The following is a 26,285-nucleotide window of genomic DNA, read 5'->3' on the forward strand; positions in this document are numbered from 1 at the left end:
CTAAAAATGGATGTAGAGCAGAAAGTGTAGAAGGAGAAAAAAAACAGCAAATGGATAAAAAGGCTCTGGATACACAGTTAAGAGCACAGACAGAAGGAAGTGCAACCAGAGACTGGGAAAAGATGGTTAGAAAAATAAAGTTACCAGACAACAAAGGTAGGGAAAATGATTTATTTTCAATTTAGCACCGTATATATTTGAATATAAACCAAGATTTTTGGGCCAAAAAAAGGGCCCCAGAAATGGGGGTCTCGGCTTAAGTTCAGATCATCGCCCACCTGCCCCCCTCCTGGACTTGTTGCAGGCCTCCACAGTGCCTGCTGTATGGCCTAATGGGGTGAGCCAAGACTCTGCCAATATTTTTTACCTCCCTCCCGCATACCTTTTTGAATTCCTGGTGGTCTCCAGTGAGCTTTCCATATTCCTTACCTGCGCTGAGCCTCTCCCTGAATGGCCTCCTCAAGTTCTCGCAGCCCAGTGGTTTACTGGGCATGAGCGAGTTTTCCTTGCTCCTGCCTGGCACTGAGCCGTTCACTGAATGGCTACCCTGAGTTCTCGCAGGACTCATGAGAACTTGTGGCAGCCATTCATTGTGCGGCTCAGTGCTGGGCAGGAGCGAGGAAAGTTTGCTCATGCCCGGTATATCACTGGGCTGTGAGAACTCGAAGCGGCCATTCAGGGAGGGACTCAACCCAGGCAGGAGCACAGAAAGCTGGACCACCATGGAGGTGGGAAGGAGGTAAAAATAATTGGCAGGATCGGCTGGGACAGGAGATGGGAGGAATCTCTCCTGTTCCAGCTCACCAGGTCATACGGCAGACCTGGTGGAGGCCTACAGGACATTGGGAGAAAGGGGGTCAGGGTACAGGGCAGGGAGGGGGGCTGGATGCAGAGCCTGGCAGGGCGGGAGGGGGATAGGGTAGAGAGCCTGGCAGGGCAGGGAGAGAGGACAGGGTGGAAAGCCTGGCAGGGAGGGTAGGGGACTGGATGCCGAGTCTGGCAGGGAGTGAGGGGGGAGTGAGTGCAGAGCCTAGCAGGGGAGGGATGAGGGGGGCTGGGCACAGATCCTGGCAGGTGTCACTGGCAGCCTCAGGGAAATGGGTCCTAGGGCACCAGCAACAAAAGGAAAACTCTTGTGAGCCGCTACGGGCTGCACAAGGAAAGAAAAAAGGCCACCAAAAGAGAACACCACAACACCAGGTAAGTATATTGCATCAAGCAAGGTCTGGGTTTGTTCACCAAACTAAAGAAAAACATTCAAACCAGCCTGCTTGCCTAAAGTTCAACGGTTCCATATTAGAGGAAAGAAAATCAATCTTGTCAGGATGTTCAAAAATAAAAAGTATAGTCCAAAGCAAACAAACTGTAATTCCAAACAGTCTCTGGATTAGTGCCAGCCAATAAAGTTCCAAAAACTTTTAATTCAGGCTTTTCAAAGCTACCGCTGGTTCTCCAGCAGATTAATGATTCAAAACTTTCAAATATTTCAAAAACAATCTTTTGGGCTGATATCACTACCTCAGCCTACGGTAGTGCTACAGTACTAGGCCCCAGCATCTGACTTGCTGGACAGGGAGTGTGCTGTGTGTGGTCACAATTTGCAAATAATATGCCCTCAAACCCACCACAGAAGACGCAGAGCAGTCCCCAGTTCCTGGGACTGGTAACAGCCCTAACCCCACCCACCCAGATGGAAGAAACCCCACCCACAAAATCCAAAAACAGTTCTTTAAAGTTCTTGTTGGTGCCCCCAAGCACCACACCTTCAGGGTTATACAACAAAAGGCATTTAGTAAGCTTAGCCAAACAGTGTCAAGGTTAAACATTTAGGCAGTTAAATTTACTTGCCTTCAATCCAGCAAATTTCCATTGGCAGGGCTCCATTCAGTGGTTCAGCATAGGGCTCCAGCTCCATGGTCTGAAAATCCTAAGGCCTTAAATTTGGTGGCTCCGGATCAGTCTCTGTCAGCTCCATACATTCCAGCTGTTCACTGCCATCTAGAGTTCTCAATTCTGAGCCTCCTTGCCTTCTCTGTTGCTCCTGCTTCTGCCTCTCTAGCTGTTCTGCCCTCCGATGTAATAGCCTGTAGCCACGCCCCAAACTCAGGTGAAAAGGCTTTCCGGCTGGTTCTGCTTCTAGCCTGCAGGTAACAGCTGGGAACTAAACTAGAGCTGTGTGGGGGTTGTGGAACAGGCAAATCTGCTCTCCTGCTCCCTTTAGAGGTCAAAGAAGAAAAGTCCCCAAATTGGTTAGTTTGAGGTTTAAAGTGAGCTGTTTCTAGTGCCTTTGCTTCAGGTTTCTGAACTGCTTTGGGGACAGACCTAGCAGGCATAGGCTGAATACCATACAGGGCACATGAATATTAATCCCCCTCCACCCCCTGGTTTATTTTCGAGTCAATCTTTTTTCCTCCTTTTTTGGGGGGAAGGGTACCTAATCTTATACTTGGATTAACTTATGTTTAAATCATTTTTATTAATTTCAAAGAAACAAACCAAATTTACACACATTCTATGACACAATAATATGCAAATCTCAATTCCCCCCTGCCCCCATCCACCTCCCCACTCCCTACCCCCCCACCCAGAACAGCAACATCATTAACACAGGATTCAGATTGACTTATATTTGAGTATATACAGTAATTGAAATGTGTCAGTTTTGAGAATTTACATCTGCTGTCTATATTTTGCACTGTTCAGGAAGAAATGCATTTGTTTCTATTTCTCTGAAGTTTAATTCATGCAGAATCTTGCATCTTAGGGTTACATTTGTATATATTAGTAACATAGAAACATAGAAAGATGACGGCAGAAAAGGGCTATAGCCCATCAAGTCTGTCCACTCTACTGACCCCCCCATTAAGTCTGAGTACTAATGACCTATTTCCTAAACTCGACCCTCGTAAGGATCCCACTAGGGCATCCCATTTATTCTTAATGGTGGCCTTGATCACCTGCTCTGGAAGCTTGTTCCAGTGATCTACAACCCTTTCTGTGAAGAAATACTTCCTTACGTCACTATCGAATTTCCCTCCTCTGAGTTTGAGCGGATGCCCCCTTGTGACCGAGGGTCCTTTGAGAAAGAAGATGTCTTCTTCCACCTCGACACGTCCCGTGATGTATTTAAATGTATTTTAGTTTGTGGTCTTGTATTTGCATAGGGTTTATCTGTGTTCTGCATGTGTGACCAAGGCCAGATGTACTAGTAGGAATGAATGTTGAGAAGCATACAGTGTGCTTTGTGTAATTTAAGTTTAAGTTTAAGTTTATTAGGGTTTTATATACCGCCTATCAAGGTTTTCTAAGCGGTTTTACAATCAGGTACTTAAGCATTTTCCCTATCTGTCCCGGCGGGCTCATAATCTATCTAACCATTCTGTGTTGTTGAGATTATATTGTGTGTATATATATGAAAAATTAGTACTATTATGGGTGCGGGATCTTGGGCAGAGCTTAGGCAGGGTCTAGGGTGGAACTTTCTGCCTCCCCTCCCCCCAAAAAAGCGTTCCGCTGTCTATATTTATAAGATTTACTTGTATTCACTGCTTCCGTTACATACAAATCGATCTCATCTATATTCACTATGGAAATCCTGAAAACCAGGCTACCAGTTGTGGACCTCGAGGACTGGATTTGAAGACCATGCTCTAGTCTGGAACATAAAATTGTCAGGAACCCCTCCTTTTACTAAGCTGCAGTAGAGGTTTCTCCCGGGGCCTGGAGCGCTAAATGTTCCTTCCGATGCTGCTCCAACACCACTAGGAATTCTATGAGCGTCGGAGCATTTAGTGTCCTGGGCCGCGATAGAAACCTCTATTGATGCTTAGTCAAAGAGGGCAGAAATGATTGAGATGAATTCAAAAGAAGTAATATTTACTGTATCAGATTAGGATTTGCTATTGTTCTTTCCATATATGTATCACCTCTGAGCTTTAAAATACTAAACTGCTAATTGGAAGAATTGGGAGCACCTTAGTTTTCCTTTCTGGTGGGCGAGCTTAACTTATAAGTATGAGAAAATGAATGCTGACTTGCTGGGGCATAATAAGATATTCAAATTGGTTTGGGGTCCATTGACATCTTTTGTAGATTTGCTATAGTTGTCCTTTATTTTTATTTTTCATTCTTTTTCACCCACACATCCAGGCAGGGTGGGAGCGGGAGGGTGGTATGTCTTTTGTTTTGGTATTATTCCTGATGGTAATGATGGATGGGGGAGGGAATTTTTATCTTTTGCATAGATACTGATTGATTATAAGTGCTTGGTTAATTATCATTTATTTGTATATAAATTGTATTGCATTTTTTGTTGGCATTAAAAACTAAATAAAGTTTTTAAAAAAATACTAAACTGTAGTTCTATCCCCTCTTCCCTTCTGTATTAGTCAGTCTGTTGTCTAATTGTCTACCCCATTATTTTAAATTTTAAACTGTAAAAATATATGTTTATATTTATTAATTTTTGATTTTTGTATCTCGCTTAGTAAAACTAAATAAGCGATTCATCAAAGACTAATAAAAACTTGAAAACTTGAAACTTTATATTCTATTTTCATGTAATTTTAAATGTATTAATCATTTAATTTTATCAACAGAACTATGGAGATGGGACCCACTATGATCATATGACAAGCAGGGACCTTGGGTCACACTCGCATGACAATCTCTCTCCACCATATGTGAATTCCAGAATACAAAGTAAGAATATTAAATTTATTAGCTTGATTTCTGAATTGTTCAGTTTGTAAAGTTACGTTTTTTAAATCAGTCCTGGAGGACCACCAGCCAGTCAGGTTTTTGGGATAGCTCTAATGAATATGCAGGGAGCAGATCTGCATGCCTGTCACCTCCATTATATGCAAATCTCTCTCATGCATATTCATTAGGGCTATCCCAAAAACCTGACTGGCTGGTGGTCCTCTAGGACAGAGTTGGGAACCACTGTTTTAAATAAATCAGTTTACAGTTAAAGCAAACAATTTCTGTTCCTCCTGTTTGTTCAGATTTTGTATTCATGAAAAATAATACGAGAATTGCATAGAACTTTTGAACACGTATTTTACGTGATAATTTCCACCATTAGAAATCTAAGGGAATTTAGCTGCTCCTGTGAGGATCCTGATTAGAACAGGTTGTGCTCTGAAGTGTGTATGTAATAAATTGGGCAATATTTTTTGCGTTCTGATGAGCTAAGGAAATGGACTCATAGATATGTTATCTTGGTAATTATTAGCTGCTGTCTTCATTGTTCCTCTTTAGCCTGAACAAATCTTGCTGTAAAAGAAATTGCCCGATATGGTTCTATTTAGGGCTTCTACTTTTAGGGCTCCTTTTACTAAGGTGCGCTAGCGTTTTTAGCGCACCCACTAAATTACCATGCGCTACACCGCACGGTATACTTCTAGAATAACGCCAGCTCAATGCTGCCGTTAAGGTCTAGCACACGTGGCAATTTAGCGTGCGCTATTCCGTGCTTTAAGGCCCTAACGCACCTTAGTAAAAGGAGCCCTTAGTTTTTAAATTATAAATTTAAGAGGTTCAGCAGTCAAAACCATTAAAATGCTTGCACCAGGCTGTCTGCTAATGTTCAGCAGCAATTACCCCCGCTTCTACAAAGCCGCGCGGCAACAGCCCCGAAGCCCTTTAAATCTCTATGGGCTTTGGGGCCATTGCCTGGCGGCATTGTAGAAGAGGGGGTTAATGTCACTGAGTATCAGCCATGACTGTTAAAGTGAAAGTCAGCTATTTTGTGGATGATCCAAGGGTGCAGTTGCCCTTATGTGATTAAGTGCTGATATTCAGCACTTAGGGCTCCTTTTACTAAGGTGCGCTAGTGTTTTTAGCACACGTCCCGGATTAGCGCACGCTATAGCGCGCGCTAACCAAATAAACTACTTCCTGCTCAAGAGGAAGCAGTAGCAGCTAGCGCGTGCGGCATTTTTGCGCGTGCTAATCTGCCCCTTCGTAAAAGGATCCCTTAATTGCCTAAGTTAAGTGGAAAACCTCTCATATGCTGAGAGGCTGGGGCTCTTTTCCCTGGAAAAGCGGAGACTTAGAGGGGATATGATAGAAACTTATAAGATCATGAAGGGTATGGTGAAGGTAGAGAGAGATAGATTCTTCAGAATGGTGGGGGCAACAAAAACTAGAGGGCACTCAAAAAAATTGAGGGGAGATAGATTTAGAACAAATGCTAGGAAGTTCTTCTTCACCCAGAGGGTGGTGGACACTTAGAATGCGCTTCCAGAGGAGGTGGTTGAGCAGAGTACGATTTTGGGTTTCAAAAAGGGATTGGACGAGTTCTTGAAGGGAAAGGGGATCCAGGGGTATAATGAGTAATAGATCACTACAGGTCATTGACCTGGAGGGCCGCCGCGGGAGCGGACTGCTGGGCGTGATGGACCTATGGTCTGACTCGGCAGAGGCAATGCTTATGTTCTTATGTTCTTATGTAAATCAGACTGCATAAAACACAGCCCTATCCTTGGGCCTCTTTTATGAAGCTGATTAGTGTGGGTCGCTATGGTAACTGCCCTGCAGCTCATAGAGATTTAAAGGGCTTCGGGGCTTTTGCCACAAGACACTCGATAGTGCAGCTTTGTACAGAAGGTCCTTTTTGCGGTATCAGGCGGTTAAATGCTGAGTGCTGGCCTCAGAAACCTGGATTTTCAATCCTGGAGCCCAGTATTGCCTAAAAACAAGGAAGAACAGAATCCTCCACATGACAACCATGCAGCGACAAAACGGCAGAACAGACGGAGAGGCTCAATGGGTATTCACCCCAGGTGTAGCTTTATTGATTCAAAACAGCAATGCTCTGTATTAAAAATGACTTAATATGAATTGTGTTTTGGCCGGAGAAGTCTGCCTCAGAATTCTAAATCCACAAACAAATAATAAAACTATAAATAAGTACATGCATTCATATACAAAAAAATATATTAATAAATGGATAATTAGAGAGTATGGAATAGTAGTTAAAGCTACAGCCTCAGCATCCTGAGGTTGTGGGTTCAAACTCTGGACGTCACTTAATCCCTCCATTGCCCCAGGTACATTAGATAGATTATGAGTCCACTGGAATAGACAGGGAAAAATGCTCGAGTACCTGAATAAATTCATGTAAACCGTTCTGAGCTTCCCTGGGAGAACAGTATAGAAAACTGAATAAATAAATAAATGAATAAATAAATATACAACATTAAAATCCATAAATATAAGTCTCATAAAATATAAATAAAAAAAATAAATTAATAAATTAAAAAAAAAATATATATATATACACACACACACACACACACACACACACAGTAAGGGAGAAATTCTGTACAGGATGCTGGTTTCTGCAGCCGCCTAAGAAGCGGCTGAGACTCACACACCGTCATCGTATACAGAATCTCGTCTGCCCTAAGGCAAGCTTAGGTGTCCCTATGTGTCTCCATAGACCCACAAAAATGCCTACAGTGTAAGCCACCTGCCTTTGGTAGGTTTTTTTTCTAAAAATGTGTGTTCCGATTCGCTGGTTATACACCGGTAGGATGCCTAACGCTGCCTAAAATCAGTACACCGTTTAAAAAATTTGCCTCTAAATGTTTACATATACTGGACTTACTAGTTAATAATGTTCTACAAGAAAATATATAAAAGATCCATATAAATAAATTATGGAAAAAGAAGGGGGGTCGGAATATATCAGGATCTATGATAAAACAGAAATAAAACATAAATTATCTACTGGTGCACATCAGTTAAATACACTTCTCCCTCCGTATTCACTGTGATAGGGGATTAACAGAACCGCAAATACAGAAAAACCGTGAATAACTTTTTCATATATTATTCGCTGTTTTCTATTAAAACCCATCGTGAATATAGTGAAACCGCGAATAACATGAGTTTTAAACAAATAATAATAATAATTTTATTTTTGTATACCGCAATATCACAAGAAGTTCAGAGCGGTTTACCGAGGAAGAGACTGTATACAGACAGCGATGTTACAAAAAAATGAAGTTGGTTAAACATTTATTCCATTTGCCTGCTTGGAATGATAATGATCTATCAAGGAATCTCTTGTAGGTACAGCCCTTCAAGGATGGAAAAGCAAACAGGTAGGCACTACATGTGCAAGTGGTGCCTGGAAATTCAAAATGGTGTGACAGGTAGATTGGAGATGAACCTGTTATGGTTTTAAAAATGACCCTTGCTTCCACTGGCAGCCAGTGTAGTTTTTGTAATACGGGCTTACATGGTCCGATTTTTTGAGACCATAAATGAGACAGACGGTAGCATTCTGAATGACTCTCAATCGTTTGATGGTTTTCATAAAGGATCCCAAGTGTATAATATTGAAGTAATCTAAGATGCTTAAGATCAGAGATTGAACCAGCAACGTTCAGTATCTAGGAAGGTAGGTTATAGGGATAGGATTAGAGACAGCACAGAATTAGTCAGGGACACTGTTCAGGCAACTAGGCCTGATGGGCCGCTGCGGGAGCGGACCGCTGAGCGAGATGGACCTCTGGTCTAACTCGGCGGAGGCAACTTCTTATGTTCTTAGGAACGTTTTTAGCATGTAGGAAAGGAGTGCCAGGCAAAATAGTGGAAACAATCATTTATAAATTGTGGAACACATAGACAAACATGATTCAGTGGGGCAGAGTCAGCATGGGTTCAGCCAAGGAAGATCTTGCTTCATCAATTTGCATGACTTCTTTGAAGTTGTGAATACACATGTGGACAAAGGTGAGCTGGTTGACATAGTAGTGTATCTAGATTTTCAGAAAGCTTTTGACAAAGTTCTTCATGAGAGGCTACTGAGAAAATGAAAGAGTCGGGATAGGAGGCAATGTTCAGCTGTGGATTAGGAACTGGTTATCGGATAGAAAACAGAGGGTAGGGTTAAATGGCCATTGGTCTCAGTGGAGGAGGGTAAATTGTAGAGTACCACAGGGATCTGTACTATTTAACTTATTTATAAATGATCTGGAAATTATAATGACAAGTGAGGTGATTAAATTTGCAGATGACACTAAACTGTTCAAAGCTGTTGAAATGCATGCAGCCTGTGAAAAATTGCAGGCAGACCATAGGAAATTGGAAGACTGGGCGTCCAAGTAGCGGGTGAGATTTAATGTAGGCAAAGGCAACTGCAATGAGATCGTTTAAGTTTTGATATAATGTCATTCTCTTTTTTTATTTAAGGATCCTCTGTTTTTACCCCATGCTTTTTTGAATTCCATCATTGTTTTTGTCTCTACCACCTTTACCAGGAGGGCATAGGGCATTCTAGGCATCCCACACCCTCTCCGTGTAAAAGTACATTCTGATATTGTTCCTAAGTCTGCTATCCTGCAACATCAATTCAGATTCTCTAGTTCTACTACTACTACTACTACTACTACTACTATTTATCACTTATAGAGTGCTGAAAGGCATATGCATATGTGACATTTAATAGATGGTCCCTGCACGGAAGAGCTTACAATTTAACTTGGCCAGACAGACATAACATATAAGGATGGGGATGCAGAACCCAAGGTGAGAGGAGTCAAGGGTTGAAAGCAGTCTCAAAGAGGTTGGCTTTTAACTGGGCCTTGAACACTGGCAGAGATAGAGCCCGCCATAGGGATTCGGGCAGCTTGTTCCAAGCATATGGCGCAGCAAGGTAGAAGGGACGGAGTCTGGAATTGGCAGTGAAGAGAAAGGCACAGGCAGGAGAGACTTACCAGCTGAGCAGAGCTTGCGTGGGGGGGGGGGAGAGAACATAGAGGGAGATAAGTGAAGAGAGATAGTGAGGGACAGCTGAGTGAGTACATTTGTAGGTCAGTAAGAAGAGTTTGAATTGTATTCAGAAACAGATGGGAAGCCAATGAAGTGACTTTAGGAGAGGGGTAACGTGAGTATAGTAGCTCTCACGGAATATGAATCGTGCAGCCGAATTCTAGTCGGATTGGAAGGGAGCAAGATGGCTAAGCGGAAGGCCTGAGAGTAGTGAGTTGCAGTAGTCTAAGAGCAGTTCTCGCAGTCTGGTTCTCACACCAGGCAGTTTATCTGACAATAAATAAACAGCATCCTACGTGGGATCAGAGAACCACTTTGGAAACCTTGGCTCTATTTTTTTTTGCATTAACACCTTGAAGCAGATTGAGAAAAACATCTGCAGCCAGGAACAGGTGACACAAATAGAATGTGGCAATTAAAAAGTAAGATGATTATCAGATACTCTCCATTCAGCGTTTCCTCAAATTTTAAGGGGGAAAATGGGGCACAGATTGCAAATTTTGCAGATGCTCCTTAGCCCTATAATCCCCATTGAAAAATTTATATGTGAACCATTTAATGACTGTGATATTTTCCAGTTCCTGTTTATTCAACTTACCACTACCTCTGTAATCAGCTCATAGAGTTACAATCATTCAGTTATAACATAATAAATAATGAGTCACCTCTTTATTATACAATATGGGTCTTAAGTCAGATATCACAGGGACTACAGCTCTGATTCATTTGCATTTATTTTGTGGTGCTGATTTTAATTGAAATGTTTTTATATTAGTTTTTCAAAAACTGGCAGGGACAGAGCGTAAAATATGTAAATGAGTCTTGCTTTGCTTCAAGCCAAGCAATAATTAACTGCCAGGATTTATCAAAACTAAATTCAGTATGGTGGATAGTCACTCTGTAGTTCCAAGCAAAAATGAAAAAAAAAAAGTGATTTTCTTGTGTGAAAACTTAATTCTTGTTCTACTAAATCTTCTGAATGCTTGAAGGTCAGCTGGATACTTTAGAACAGTATCTTGCAAACTTTGCGAAGCTGCGGCACACTAAACGTGATGGACGGGGCTTGAGGGCATCCAGAAGTGCATGGACGTCAACGTAATGACATCACATGCATGTGTGATGTCATCACGTCGACATCTGTGCATGCTCGAAGGCCCTCAGAACAGGGGCTGAGCCACCAATGGGGAGTAGGGGGTGCTGGAAGGGAAGAGGCAAGGAGAGGAGGATAGGCAACAGCGCTGGCCGACCGCCTACAGCAGGGCTACCCAAGTCCGGTCCTCGAGATCTACTGGCAGGCCAGGTTTTCAGGATATCCGCAATGAACATGCAAGAGAGAGATTTGCATACCAAGAAGGCAGCGCAGGCAAATCTCCCTCATGCATATTCATTGTGGATATCCTGAAAACCTGGCCTGCCGGTAGATCTCGAGGACCGGACTTGGGCAGCCCTGGCCTACAGGATGTGCCTCTCGCCGGCACCTCTCCTCCTCCCCCTCATCTCGCGGCACACCTGGAATCTTGGGCGGCACACTAGAATGCCGTGGCACACACTTTGCAATACATTGTTTTAGAGCAATGGAAAGGTGCAGGGAAGTATTAGAGATAGATGTCCTGTGTGCCTCAATGTCACTGCCCACGTTCCCTCTGAAATGCTCACATCTCACAGGTAGTTATGACACCGTGCATGAGGTGGCTGAGGTGACCCATGAAGTTCTGGAACAGTGCGAGGTGATGCTGGCCTGGCATGACACATCAAAGAATTCTGTGCTGGTTTGAGCACCGCTGTAAGGGAACAATGATCAGTCTGCAAGAAATCCCTTGGTGCAAATGTTAACTATATTGATTCTGACTCCTTTAGTTACATTTTGTGAATCATTGAGGGTTGATTTTGTTTCTTTTCCAGCCAGCTATATCTTGGCAGAGAGTCATTTATCTGTGCACGGTGACCTGTTGCTAAACCTTTTGCAGCTTAATGGAACATTTCACTGTCAGGATTAGGAGGCTGGAAGCTAAAAGCGATGTTGAAGGAAGCTGCCTGGTTTATGAGTTTAGAGTCTCATTGAGTTATAGTTGATGTTTTGATTTTGTAACTGTCGTTTCTTCTTTCATTTTCTTTCAGCTCTATTACTTTCCTTGTTCTAGTGGAGTGATTTGGATTGCATTGATCCCAGTTTGTAACTTTTCTTTGGCCGTAGCCTGGTTTTCTGACATGGCACGAACCCCTTGGCACTGTTAAGTACACTGTCGGCACAGTATAAAGCAAGTTCATCTCTCTTTGCTGGATGCCTCTAATCCCTTTAGCAAAAATGAAAGGGAAAAGAGGAGGTAGACAACCATTTAGGTTCTTTTATTTCTTAACATGGGTTTTTGTTGATTTAGGCTCAACAGTTTCCTACTGACTCTTTGGGCTTTCATCCTGATTGGATTGTGCTACAGCACCACAAGCTTTCCGCAAGTAAGATTTGTGCTTTCCTCTGAGTTCATCTGCATCTTTTGCTAATTTTCACAAGAAACTTTTGGCGTGCTGCTGTAGCTGAGAACTTTCTGCACTTCCCGCTATAGGAATGTATGAAAAATACCAAAACCGTGTCCCTTCCTGCAGTGGAGAGCATGCCTTAAAGGAGTCACAGGGTCCTGTTCATGGCCTTCTGGAGTAGGTGAGACCTCATCTGGAGTACTGTGTGCAATTCTGGAGGCCACATTACAGTAAAGATGTGCGCAGAATTGAATCGGTTCAGCGGATGGCCACCAGGATGATCTCGGGGCTCAAGGGTCTCTCGTACGAAGAGAGACTGAACAAATTGCAGCTCTACACTCTCGAGGAACGTAGGGAGAGGGGAGACATGATCGAAACATTTAAGTACCTCACGGGACGTGTCGAAGTGGAAGATGATATTTTCTTTCTCAAGGGACCCTCGGCCACAAGAGGGCACCCGCTCAAACTCAGGGGCGGAAAATTTCATGGCGACACCAGAAAGTATTTCTTCACAGAGAGAGTGGTTGATCATTGGAACAAGCTTCCAGTGCAGGTGATCGAGGCAGACAGCGTGCCAGACTTTAAGAATAAATGGGATACCCATGTGGGATCCCTACGAGGGTCAAGATAAGGAAATTGGGTCATTAGGGCATAGACAGGGGGTGGGTAAGCAGAGTGGGCAGACTTGATGGGCTGTAGCCCTTTTCTGCCGTCATCTTCTATGTTTCTATGTTTCTGGCCCAGCTGACAGACTACACTGATGGGCATCTAGTCCCCCGCAGATCAGATCCCTTGAAGGACTCCTCATCTTTAGGAAAGTAATAAAAACATACCTCCTCACCTAACCCCCGTGCCCTTGACCGATGCATTACAAAGAAAATGTATATTGATACCAGAACCCCGTATGCGTCACATAAGGAAAATTTGTATTGTAAAATCTTGCACTGTAAGAATAACTATAGTAAATTGTAACCAGTAAACACTATATTAGGAATATTAGGTTTAGACCCCTAGTATGTGTCAAGTTAGGATAAAAACTTGTATCATAAACTTGTACTGGTATTGAGGCAAATCCAGTCCAAATCGTAACCTAACTGTATACTGTGGGCTCCTTTTACTAAGCCGCATTAGGGCTTTAACGCGCGGAATAGCGTGCGTTACATTGCCGCGCGCGCTAGATCTTAACGCCAGCATTGAACTGGCGTCAGTTCTAGAAGCGTAGCGCGCGGTAATTTCCTGCGAGCGCTAAAAATGCTAGCGCACCTTGGTAAAAGGAGCCCTATGCATGTTTAACCTGTAGCCCATTCTGAGCCCTTTGGGGACAACGGGATAGAAAACAAAATCAATCAATAAATAGTTCACTAGAGATTTTATCAACTTTGGGGGAGGGGGTGATAAGACATTGGCCCATCGGAGCATTTTCACTTTCATTCACGGGAGAAATTAAGTTATCACTGGCCTGCGGGAAAATATGTCTTACGATATAGGGGTGCAAGGCCTCTGCCATCATATCAGAGTTTGGCTGGGATACATCTGTGGGACACTTGAAAGAAATCAGCAGTCTTGCAGTGCTTGGTTTTTAGTCCAGAGACCCTCGCTACGCCTAAATATTTTGCAGAGTTATGCTTCCTCTGAATGAAGACTGCTGCATGCCTGACCATGCTCATGTGCCTGCTAAGTAACCAGATTCATTGGAGCCCGAGTTGTGGGGTAGCTTAAGAAATAAGGTCATAAGATTGTTCGGAGCCTTGAATGATGTCAAAGACATTCCTGTGGTTTCTCAAATCAGTCATCTACTGAAACATTATCAGAACACCAGAAGTTATTGATAACAGAATGGTATAAAAGGAGGACATCTCTAGCTGGAAGGCACCTGAACCTGAACCTTCTCTTAGCCTCTTGAGATTCATCTGTCTTTCATCTGATCAAGTCACTGAATGCCTGAGCCTTCCCGAGCAAGCACTGCCTTCAACAAGACAAACCTGTTTTTTCATTGTCCATGAGACACACTGTCAGTACATGCAGGTTGTATGGTCAAACTTTGCAATTGCTTTTGGGTGACAGATTTGGCAGTTGGCAGTTTTTTTTTCTCATTTTTGTTTGGAACTACAGAGTGATTATCCACGGATTTCTAATAATTGGGAGTTTTCTTTACAAAGAGTATTATTTCTGAGCTTGGGCAACATCCTTGATCGAGAACTTCCTGATGCCCAAGCTGGATTCCGTCAGGAGAGAGGGACCAGTGATCACATCACAGACTTGAGGTGGATCACAGAAAGGTGAAGGAGTACAAAAAGAAGCTCTACCTGTGCTTCAATGATTATACCAAGGTTTTTGACTGTGTTGAGCATGACAAGCTTTGGGAAGTACTGAGAGAGGTAGGAGTGCTAACACACTTGATCAGTAGAGAGTGGGGAGGACCTGAAGAAGTTGATCCTGAAGCTGAAAGAAGAAAGTGAGAAGATGGGACTTTACCTGAACATCAAGAAGACCAAAATCATGACTACCACCAACTAGAAAGTCCACATAAAGATCAACAATGAAAAAATAAGTGGTTGATATCTTCACTTTCTTTGGGTCCCTCATTGATCACAGTGGCAGTTCAAAAGCTAAGATCAAGCATCGATTAGCACTGGGGCGTGCAACCATGGTGAGCATGGACCAAATATGGAAGTGCAAGGACAAAGACTGATCATTTCCATTGTGTTCCCAATCATGACATATGGTTGCGAGACATGGACACTCACGAAAGCAGAATAAAAATCAACACCTTTGAGCTGTGGTACTGGAGAAGACTTCTACGAATCCCATGGTCAGCTAGGATCATCAACAAAGATGTTCTTGATCATATAAACCCAGAGTTGTGCCTGAAAGGCAAGATTACCAGACATAAACTGACCTATTTTGGACATGTGATGAGCTCAAATTCACTAGAAAAGGAGGTGCTACTCAGAATGGTCAGTGGTAAAAGGAAGCAAGGGAGACCAAAGGCCCGCTGGCTGGGTACCATCAAGAATGACACGTGAATGAACATCAAGCAATTGATAGAAGTCGTGGAAAACAGGGAAGCTTGGCAAGGACTGGCCTAAAGCGTATCCAAGGGTCAGATACTACTGAATGGATAGTAGTAGTAGTAGTAGTAGTAAATAGTCATTTGTTATTATTACAATATTGTAGATAAACTTGTTTCCTTTGTTTTACTACATGTATGTGTTTTTGTGGTACATACATATATTTGGAGTCTGAACTCAGATTAGTTCATTATGAGATGTAAATAAGTAATGAACATCCAGAGTACATAATATAATTTTTACTTGCACATCTCTATTCTACCACACCTAGTGGTGACTATATCACTCCTACAGGGAGCTGCCACTACTATATGAGGAATGGCTCTAGAGGCTCTAGTTATCATTTTATGTATGAAAATGCCATAGCCAACAAATAAAAGATAACCAACAGAAGAAAACCCAGTTTTCCACAGTGATTCTACAGTTGGACTACTGTAATGCTGCCTACATGGGAATCAACACCACACTGATCCACAAAATGCAACTCATACAAAACACAGCTGTAAGACTAATTTTCAACCTGAAAAAATTTGACTCGGTATCAGCCTTCATCAAACAACTACACTGGTTATCCATTCCATCACAAATAAAATTTAAAACTTCATGCATCATATACCAAACAATACATGGAAACTTAGCAGCTCCACTCATCCAACTCTTCTCAAAGGCATGGTCTTCCTCCCACTGGTCCCTTAACAGGATACTACTAAACCTTCCCTCCGCAAAGAATCTCCAATACAAGCAAATTTTTCACTCCATGCTTACCTTCCTAGGGGTGAAAACCTGGAATGACCTCACTGAAATGACCAGAACAGAACCTAACTACACCACATTCCTGAAAAAACTGAAAACCTACCTCTTTGACACCTGAATATCTCAGATCTTCCCCTGCCCAAATGTTCCCCCCAAGTCTCCTCCTCCTCTCTCCCTGCCTCTCTCCGCTTCCTCTCACTTCTCTTTGTAAGTCGCCTTGAGCCTGCTTTGGTATGTGCGATCCAGAAATAGAAGATTAGATTAGATTAGAATTGACAAACCAAAGCAAAAGAAACTGTAAAAAAGATGTCTTGATGCAGGCTTTTATTTAGTCTATACTTAAAATAGGAACAATCCACATATGTATAAGTTGAAGAGGACCCAAAACGCTCTGTGTTTTGACGAACATGTCTTCCTCAGGGGTCCTAATATTTGCTATTAGGTCAAAGGAACAAATGTGGATGTTGAGGGATCAACATAAACCCAGATGCGTGGATGTGCTGCAGAAGTCTACGCTCCAAGGAAGATGTGTTCGGCGAAACATGGACAGTGTTGGGTCCTCATCATCTTATGCATATGTGGATTGTTCCTATTTTAAATATAGACTAAATAAAAGCCTGCATCAAGGACATCTTTTCAACATTTAAAAGAGTCTGCTAGCTGCCATAACTTAATATTTGGACCAATGGTATTTATTCTGCTTGAACTTTACTTTGCTTTAAATCTCATCGAAATAAAAATATTGTCATGTCATTCATTGCTGCCTGTCACGAGCAGTTGTAACCAAGTTGTCTGGTTTTACTCAGTATTGCAAATGGTTACCAAAGCTGAATATAGCTAAATATGTTAAGCAACCAGTGAGTGAGCTGCCAAACTGCAGGTGTCCTTTTTTACATGGCAAGATCATCCTGTTCCTTTGTACTTCTAGTACATTTGGAATCAGGACTTGGATGTAATGCAATGAAGCTTCATTTCCAAATGCCTGAGGATTTCTTCCCTGTTTTATCTTCTCTCCTGCACCTAGTCTAGTCATTACAGTGATGGTGATGGGCCAAAGACCTTGTACCAAGGCTCCTGAGAGATCCTTAAAACCACCAGCCTTGACCCAGCCACCAGGCATCACCCTTAAGCAATGACCATCACTGTCTCCTCCTCAGGAGACTGTGGATGCTGAATCTGCAATATCTTCTGCTGCTTGGGTTGGCGAGAGAAAACCATAGTAAATGACAGCAGACCTGAATGGTCCGTCTGATCTGCCCGGTATTTAAAAGCATTATAAATTCATAATTACATGAAATTGTATTTTTTCTTAGTTATTTCTGGGCTATTAACCATGAAGTCCACCCAGGACTGTCCTTAGATTCCAGCTACTGAAGTTGCCGTCGAAACTCACTCCAGCCTATCCAAACCATCTCTTTGTTTGCAGGATACAGACAGTAGAGTGTGTCAACACCATCCTCATGTTCCAAATTACTGTAGTTTCCATCACAGCTTTCCTCAGCCTATTTGTAAACCCTCCCTAGAGGTGATTTAATTTTTACAATCAAAATGTTATAATCACGGTCAGATGTTTCAGTAGGTTTCCCCTTCATTTCACACCAACACAGAGGTTAAACATTTAACCCCCCACTCCCCTTTTATCAAGCTGCACTAGAGGTTTTTAGTGAGGGCCGACAAGGTAAGAACTTCAAAGCTCATAGAAATTCTATGAGCATCAGAGCATTTACTACGCCAGCTCACGCTAAAAACCTTTAGCACAGCTTATTAAAAGGGGCCCCTAAATATTTGTATTTATTTATTGCAACTAAAAAAAAGACTATTACAAGTGAGGGTGAAAAAAAACTAAATAGGTATGACTAAAATTGTTGTTACATTGTTTAAACAAGGTAAATTAAATTAAAATATAAATGAATAGCAAAGCTAATTTACCATTCAGGTGTGATTAGATTTACATTGATTACATCATTATAGTTAGTGCTATTATTCAAACCTCAAACAAATATGTCATGCCTTTCAGCTTAATACCAACTAATACAAACTGTTCATGAAGCATCAAAGATTTCCAGCAGTGGGGAAGAATAGGCTGTGCTGAAGGAAGGCAGCTGGACTCAGATTATGGAACCCTGCAAGATTGGTACTGTGACTCCGCCTACCCTTGAACTGAAGAACCAGTACGCTGCCCTGGAAGTGCAGGAGATGAGAGCATCACAGGGGGAGCAAGGACCAAAGCTTGAAATCCCAAAAATTGCTGGATCCATGACCACTAGGAGGCGTAAGGTAGTGGTGATTGTCGATTCCCTTCTAAGGGGAATGGAAGCATCCATCTGCAGACCAGACCTGATGTCCTGGGAAGTATGCTGTCTGGCTGATGTCAAAATCTAAGATTTTATGGAGAGATTGCCAAGACTCATCAAGCCTGATGTCTATTATCCAGTCCTACTCATCCAAGTTGGCACTAATGATACAGACTTTCCTCCTGCTCCTGAAGATGTTTGGAGCGGCGTGTAGTAAGATTTATGGTTGTACTAATCAGTTACATAAACAAGTTACGTGCCTGTTAGTTTTCTAGGGAAGACCATAATATCTCATCCAGGTTCAGCTAGCTTTGCCTACTTACATGACACAGAAACCCAGGCTATGAGAAATACTTTATTAGAAATATAAAAATATAATTCATAAGCCAGCAGTAAATAATACACTAATTATTGTTCACAAAATATCTGAATAAATGTATGAAACTCAGTACATAATTATCACACCACATTTACTAGATATATGAGTAAAACTAATTCTTATACTCCTTATCCCAAAGACAATCAAATTCTCTCTCTAACCCAGCTGAAAAGTCATATAATTCCTACTTCTCACCATCCAATTAGGCCGTAGCACAAAATCAGGTGAAAGGGAAGACGTCTTCTACTCAGCTTAGCAGATATAGAAATTCTTCTGTTTAGGAACAGTCCGTCAGCAACTGGAGAAGCTGTAAATTAGGTTGCAAGCAAAGGTTTCCTTTATGTGATGGAATCCAGATGTATAAAAAGTCCGGTTCTCTCTTTCAGGAGAGGTAACTTTTCAGGTCTTAATTATTATAGAAGATATGCAGAAAACACCTATGATAAGATACGAGCTCCCTCACATCCTAACACAGACTAAATTAATAATTAGGCACATTCCACTTGGTTCATCAGATGACCTCTCCGGACCAATCCAGATACATAACTTAGATGAATAGCCTTTCTGTATAGAGTCTCGCTCAGTCTGTGAAACAGAGGCGCCTTCGTTAGATAAGAAGCACAGGAGCAATTCCTCCCCCAAGATTCACACAGGCTGAGCATGTAGGCATAGCTGGATGTCCTTGACTAGAATACAGTTCTGGTACATACCCAGAATGCATCAGGCATCATAACAGCAAAGATGTTTTCTTCTTTCTCTTCTTGCATTCTTGGTTCATGCTGGAAAGATTTCTTGCAGACAATGGTTCAGGCTTGATGATGTCAGAGAGGCCTATCCTTCAGGTGCAAATAAGGAAACACCCCTACAGGCTAGGAACAGGAGGAGGGTCCGGGCATCGCTCCTGCTCCCAAAGATGTGGGGAGCCTCCAAGGAGCAGGAGGGACCGGACACCCCTCCTGCTCCCAACAATTTTAAAGGTACTGGGGTGGGTGAGCCAGCCCCAACCACCTGGGCCGACCAGGGGTGGGCCAGGGGGGTGGGAGGCCTAAGAGCAGGAGGGACTGAGCACCCCTCCTGCTCCCAACTTTGGTGTCAGGTTGGGCCGTTACATGACAGGGGTGGGCCGTGCTGGGAGGGGGGGAGTGCCACACTGCGCTTCTTTTTTTTTTTTCTTTTTAACGTTGATGGCAGGAGGGAGTTGGCATCCCTCCTGCTTTTTTCTTTGGGGGGGAGCACGGCAGCAGGGCAGGCATGAGAGATCGGGGCCTTGGGGGGGGGGTTGGGCAGATCTCTCTTGCCTGCTCCTGGACTCTCCTGCTTTTTGCCGCCGTTCTCCGCAGTGCAGGCCTGCTTTAAAACCACAGGCTTGCACTGCAGGGCACAGTGGCAGAGAACAGGAGAGTTCGGGAGCAGGCAAGAGAGATCTGGGGTGGGCTGAGCCCTGACAGCAGTGACAGGAGGCTGCTTCTCATGTCACTGCTGTCAAGGTGTGCGCATGAGCTGGGATCACTCTTGCCGTGGGTAGGGGGCGTGTTAACGATCGTCCCCATTTGCATGCAGGCCTTTACTGAATTGGTCGGCCGGCATGCAAACGGAAACGGATCGCACACGGTTTGGAGGTTTAGTGAATCTAAGCCTATGGGAGCATTAGCATTTAGCACGTGCTAAATCGGGTAGCACGCCTTAGTTAAAAGGACCTTTAAATGTGCCATTATTTTATCCCTAAGCTGACCTCCCCCAGGATCCCCCCCAAAAAACCCACGAAAACAATGCTTCTGATATGAAATCATCTCACAGAGTTTTAACACACACATTCACACTATATCTGAGCAGCCTCAGCTTTATCTGTATATCCAAGTATCTTTGATTCATAAAAAATAAAACTTCTCAGTAATTATCTCACAGTCTCACAGCTTCCTCACATAGAGCCTGTTAGTATAGGAATAGTGACTGGACACCTTCATTGTGACTACAGAGGTACTTTATGATGTCTGATGCCATTCTAGATATGGTTAACGCCAAAAGTGGTGTTAGGCGTCAAAAAGTGCCTTCCTAGCCAGGATTGACGTGAAAGGTAGGTGCCGGAAATGTAGGCCTTTAAAACTCTGGCCTACATTTCTGGTACCTCAGTTCTATAAACGGCACTGTTGTGTGATTGACGCAACCTTGACGGCTGTTTTTCAGGTGGTTGCAACCACCGGCATTGTTTATAGAATCCGGCCCTCAGTTCTCTAAAGACCATTTAACTTAAAAAAAAAAAAGTTCAGATTCTCCAAGTTTCATACAACTGTGTATAATGGTTACGGTCTCAGCAGATTAGTCATCAAGGTACTTAGTAGATAAGGGCAGGTTGTTCACCCTCTCCAAGGTTGGGAGAACGAGAGGGCACTCTATAAAGTTGGGATAGATTCCGTACGAAAGTAAGGAAGTTCTTCTTCACCCAGAGAGTGGTAGAAAACTGGAACACTCTTCCGGAGTCTGTCATAGGGGAAAACACCCTCCAAGGATTCAAGACAAAGTTAGACAAGTTGCTGCTGAACCAGAACGTACGCAGGTAGGGCTAGTATCAGTTAGGGCACTGGTCTTTGACCGGAGGGCCGCCGTGTGAGCTGGGTACGATGGACCCCGGGTCTGACCCAGTAGCAGCAATTCTTATGTTCACTGATGTCTGTGGCAGGAGTAAAACAATGGAATCTCCTCCCTGGCATCCTGAGGACCTGTTCGGATCGATTATGGTTTAAACGAAGGCTAAAAACTCAATTGTATATAGATGCCTTCCTCTGATGCTATGTAGAAGGGAGATGTTTAAGGAGGAATCTGAACTATGAATACACTTCCCCCTCCCTATTTGCAGTTTTGGCACTCGCGATTTCACATAATCGGAATTTTTTTTGAGGAGGGGGGAAACCCCCCCCCCCATAATTTTGCCTTCCCCCCGGCATCTGACTTTACCTGGTGGTCTAGTGGGCTTTCAGGGCAAAAGCGATCTTCCTACTCTCCTACCCCGTGTAGATCGCCAATAGGAAATGGTTGCTGTGAGCGCTCGTCGTAGTCTCAAGAGACTATGGGAACTCACGGCGGTCATTTCCTATTGGCGATCTACACGGGGCAGGAATGTAGGAAGTTCGCTCCTGCCCCGAAAGCCCGCTAGACCACCAGGTAAGGTCGGGATGCTGGGGGGAAGGCAGGAGGGAGGCGGGGGTGGGTCAGAGCCGGACCAGAAGATATTCACGGTTTTTCTCCATTCGCGGTCCGGCTCTGCCCCTATCCCCCGCGAATAACAAGGGAGAAGTGTAATGCTCTCGATTCATTAACGATTGATGATATGTAATCCTACTGTAGTTCCCTGCTATTTTTAGTGGGTTAAATGTGTGTACTGTAAGTATTGTTTTATGTTGTTCTCTGAATCATTGTGAATGTTTTATGCTGTAAACCGCTTAGTTATAGGCGGTTAAGAAAGTTTAAAAATAATCAGAAAAGACTGCAGGAATGCACTCCATCAGAAAACCAGCTGAGTACTAAATTGCATATAAAACCTTTGCTGTAAATACCAATAGTATTAGGCAATCTGAATTGAATCAATGGGATTACACAGTGAAGGGATTAAAATTTTCTATTTCTTAGTACTTAACACTTCTTTTTAACAACAGGAATCACAAAAATCCAGTTTAAATGCTGAAATACACTTTAAAAGTTCTTACAGTAATGTCTAACACAACTTCCTCAATTCAAGGTCTACACTTCGCTTCAAGATACCATTCCTGTCTTCTAAATAAATATGCCAGAAGGACATAATAGCCTTACTGGGTCAGACCAATAGTCCATCTAGCCCAGTATCCTGTCTTCACGGAGGCCAATCCAAGTCATCAGTGCCTGGCAAAAAACAGAATAGTAGCAGCATTCCATGCCACCAATCCAGGGCAAGCAGTGGCTTCTCCCATGTCTGTATCATCAGCAGTTTATGGACTTTTCCTCCAGGAACTTGTCCAAACCTTTTTTTAAAACCAGCTACATTAACCGCTCACCACATCCTCTGGCAACGTATTCCAGAGCTGTTTAACTCCACCTTTGATTTCCTTGGGCCACACATCTGGAAAAGTCTGCCTGCATATCTGCAGCAACTCACCACATACTGTCACTTCAGGAAAAAGCTAAAGCCATACCTTTTCCCATTGTAGCTACTAAACGCTGTTCGAGGACTTCATCCCCATCCCATATATTAGGTATTCCCTCAACACCTGAGCTGTGAATGTTAAATTCGCTCAGCTCTAACCTTCAGTCACTAATGTAAAATCCTCTTGATGAGAGCTGCATTGATTCCATGTATAAAATTGTGGGATACAAGAAGTTGTATTGTATTATCAATTTTCCTTTGAAAAATAATTCCAAACTTGATTTAGAAATCTCAATAAATCATGAGAACCAACAGGCATTAGATAAGTTCTTAACTCACAACTCACAGAAACTCAGCCTTATCCTTTTTCACAACCTTCTCATTAAACACCTCAGCTCAACAGCCCATAAGCAGGTTTAATTTGCAGCATTTTTCATGAAATTAAACATTTATAGGAAAAAATTATAAAAATGATCCCTTCTATACACACACAAGCTCCAGAGCTGGCAGAGAATTTTCACTTATCAGACACACACTATTTTCTCACCAATTCCTTGTACTGTCTTAAACTCTCTGCTCTCCAGCTCATAATAACAGTTTTGAGGCTCTTAATGAGACAGCTACTATTAAGTGCAGCTTCTCCCAAGCTTCCTGCCTCTCTGTCTTTTTTGATCTCCCTGCAGTTCCCAGACTCTGTCCATGGGCCTAGCCTCTGAACAGCTCTCAGCATTTCCCTTCCGCCTTTAATTTATTATTTTTTTCTTCCATATATGGGACACAGACCATGCAAGCCTGCCAGATACCAGCCTTAGCTCATCAATTTATATGATTTGATGAACTAACACAGATCCTCTGTGTTCATCCCATACTTTTTTGTATTCCTTCACCACTTTCCTCTCTACCATCTTGGGAGGGCATTCCATGAGTCCATCACCCTCTCTGTATAAAATAATTTCCTAACATTATGCCTAAGGGGTCCTTTTACAAAGCCGCACTAGCGGTTTTATCGCAACCACCAGATTAGCGTGCACTAGCCGGAAATCTACCGCCTGCTTAAAAGGAGGTGGTAGCGGCTAGCACATGCTGTAATCTATCACGCGCTATTCCGCGCGTTAAGGCCTTAGCGTGGATTTGTAAAAGGTGCCCTAAGCCTACCACCATTCAACCTCAATTTATGTCTACAAAATCCTAAGTGGAGTAGAACGGGTACAAGTGGATTGATTCTTCACTCTGTCAAAAATAACAAAGACTAGGGGGATACTCAATGAAGTCACAGTGAAATACTTTTAAAACCAAGAGGAAGAAATATTGCCAGAGGTTGTGGTAAGAGCGAATAGTGTAGCTGGTTTTAAGAAAGGTTTGGACAAGTTCCTGGAGGAAAAGTCCATAGGCTGTTATTGAGACAGACATGACGGACTGCTTACCCTGGATCGGTAGCATGAAATGTTGCTACTCTTTTGGGTTTTGGCCAGTACCTGGATTGACCACCTTGAGGATGAGCTACTGGGCTAGATGGACCTTTGGTCTGACCCAGTAAGACTATTCTTATGTCCTCTAATTTTACCATTTTCCCTTCCCTGGTAAATATGTGGTTCTATATTAATACCTGCATTATATCTTCCCCTGTCCCTCCTATCCTCAAGGAAGACCTGAATATGTATACTTTTGAGGAGAGGAGGGTAAGGGGAAATATGATATAAATGTTTAAATACTTGAAAAGTATTAATATAGAACTAAATATTTTCCAGAGAAGGGAAAATGGTAAAACTAGAGGACATAAATTGAGGTTGCAGGGTGGTAATAAAAAAAAATAATAATAATAACTTATTTTTGTATACCGCCATACCCAGGGAGTTCTAGGCGGTTCACATCAATTAATCAGAGTTACAAGCGGTACAATACCAATTGATCAAAGTTGCGGACAACAAAGTAGTTGAGGTTGGAAGGAGTATGAAAGAGTAGATCAAGGGGGGTGTGAGGTAGTACAGTAGATGGGGGGGATAGGTTTTGGTTAATTAAGGAGGGGCATTAAGGGTCCTGGCCGTGGAAGAGGTGAGTTTTGAGTAATTTTCTAAAGCCGAGGTAGTTGGGGGCCTTGAGAACCATTTAGGCTAGCCATGGGTTTAGCTTGGCAGCCTGGTAGACTTAGGAATATCCCTTTGCATACTGTTCTCCCCAGTAGTGTTCTACAAGGAGCACCTGGTGTTGCCTCAAGTAATAATTGTTGTCCACTATGAGGCGCTCTTTTTTGAAGCAGTAGAGAACCAATGCCTTAATTTGCAGTTGAAGCAAAAAAAAAAAAAATAAAAAATGGTAATCTCTCTCTGATAGGATAAATCCAGCACAAACCTTCATGTCCCCTCCCCAACTCCATGAAATCAAGGCCATTCACTAATTCATGTCGCTCACATGCAAACACAAAAGCACTAATCAATAAGGCATCAGAAATAGCCTTTGAATTGCTTTAATGTCTGATGACAAATTCTTCCTATTAATTAACATCAATTTTTAAAATTGAACTGGCTACAGCTGAACAGATTTTACCATGGTGATTATCAGCTTGGTGTGACATTATTGTCTGTTTGACACGACAAAAAAAAAAAAAAATTAAGAGAGAAAAGCACAAACTTCCTTAAATTAATCTAGTATCAAATGTTGGCAAAGCAAGGAAACAAACAATTCTATTATACAACATGTTTGTTCTAGAAATTGATCATATTATATTCCAGTTTTCCTAGTATAGTTTTTGTTAAAACATTATAGTTTGTGTGTGTGGTGGTGGTGGTGGGGAGGGGGTTGCAGCATCAACCCGGGCCTAATTTGCATATGCATACTACATCTGCATAAAAACTGGAAAGTGTACATGTGGGAAAATCTGTAGAACAAAACAATTTGCCAAGTTAGTGGGTCATTTTAGCTGTTCAAGTCATGGTCTGTTAAACAGGCAAAATACAAGGATAGTGCTCTGCTCTTTAGTAATGGTGCAAGAAGTGTAAAAAGAACGCACAGCTAGCGAGATAATTAATAATTATCTTGAGCTCTTATAGGATTGTGTATAAAGATTTCATTCATTGTTATATGGTGGGGTTATATTGCATATTGGATTCAGGGACGTCTCATTCCTCTGAAAAAAAGACTGAAAGCAGAAATCTGTTTCTTTGACAAATTTATGCAGCATAACTTAAGCTGTTCAAGCATAACTTAAGCTGACCACTACTTTTTCCACATAGAAATGAAAACACAATCAGCTGATTTTTAAATGAAGGCAGGGCATTTGGTGGATGGGGAAATCAAGGGAGGGGGCAGGATTGAGAAAAATTGGGGGGGGGGGAGCCTCCTTAATTTCTGCCCTGAGCCCCATCATGTCTAACACCAGCCCTGACAGTCAGTGGTGATATTACATAGAAACATAG

The 26,285-nt window shown here is 42.6% G+C and overlaps 1 protein-coding gene across 13 annotated transcripts in view; it reads left to right on the forward strand.

Moving 5' to 3' along the window:
• The window catches only part of TCF4 (transcription factor 4), a 901,809-nt gene that overhangs the window by 279,621 nt on the left and 595,903 nt on the right, over window positions 1–26,285 (forward strand). For 12 of the 13 annotated variants that reach the window (XM_033934037.1, XM_033933979.1, XM_033934084.1 and 9 more), the window contains one exon: window positions 4,599–4,701. In XM_033934037.1, coding sequence (XP_033789928.1) covers window positions 4,599–4,701 — 103 coding nt within the window. Of the gene's footprint in view, window positions 1–2,145; window positions 2,250–4,598; window positions 4,702–26,285 lie in introns of those variants that run through there. The other variant, XM_033934076.1, reaches the window with a different exon arrangement.

Source organism: Geotrypetes seraphini, chromosome 1, assembly GCF_902459505.1.
Source record: "Geotrypetes seraphini chromosome 1, aGeoSer1.1, whole genome shotgun sequence".
Classification (NCBI taxonomy): domain Eukaryota; kingdom Metazoa; phylum Chordata; class Amphibia; order Gymnophiona; family Dermophiidae; genus Geotrypetes; species Geotrypetes seraphini.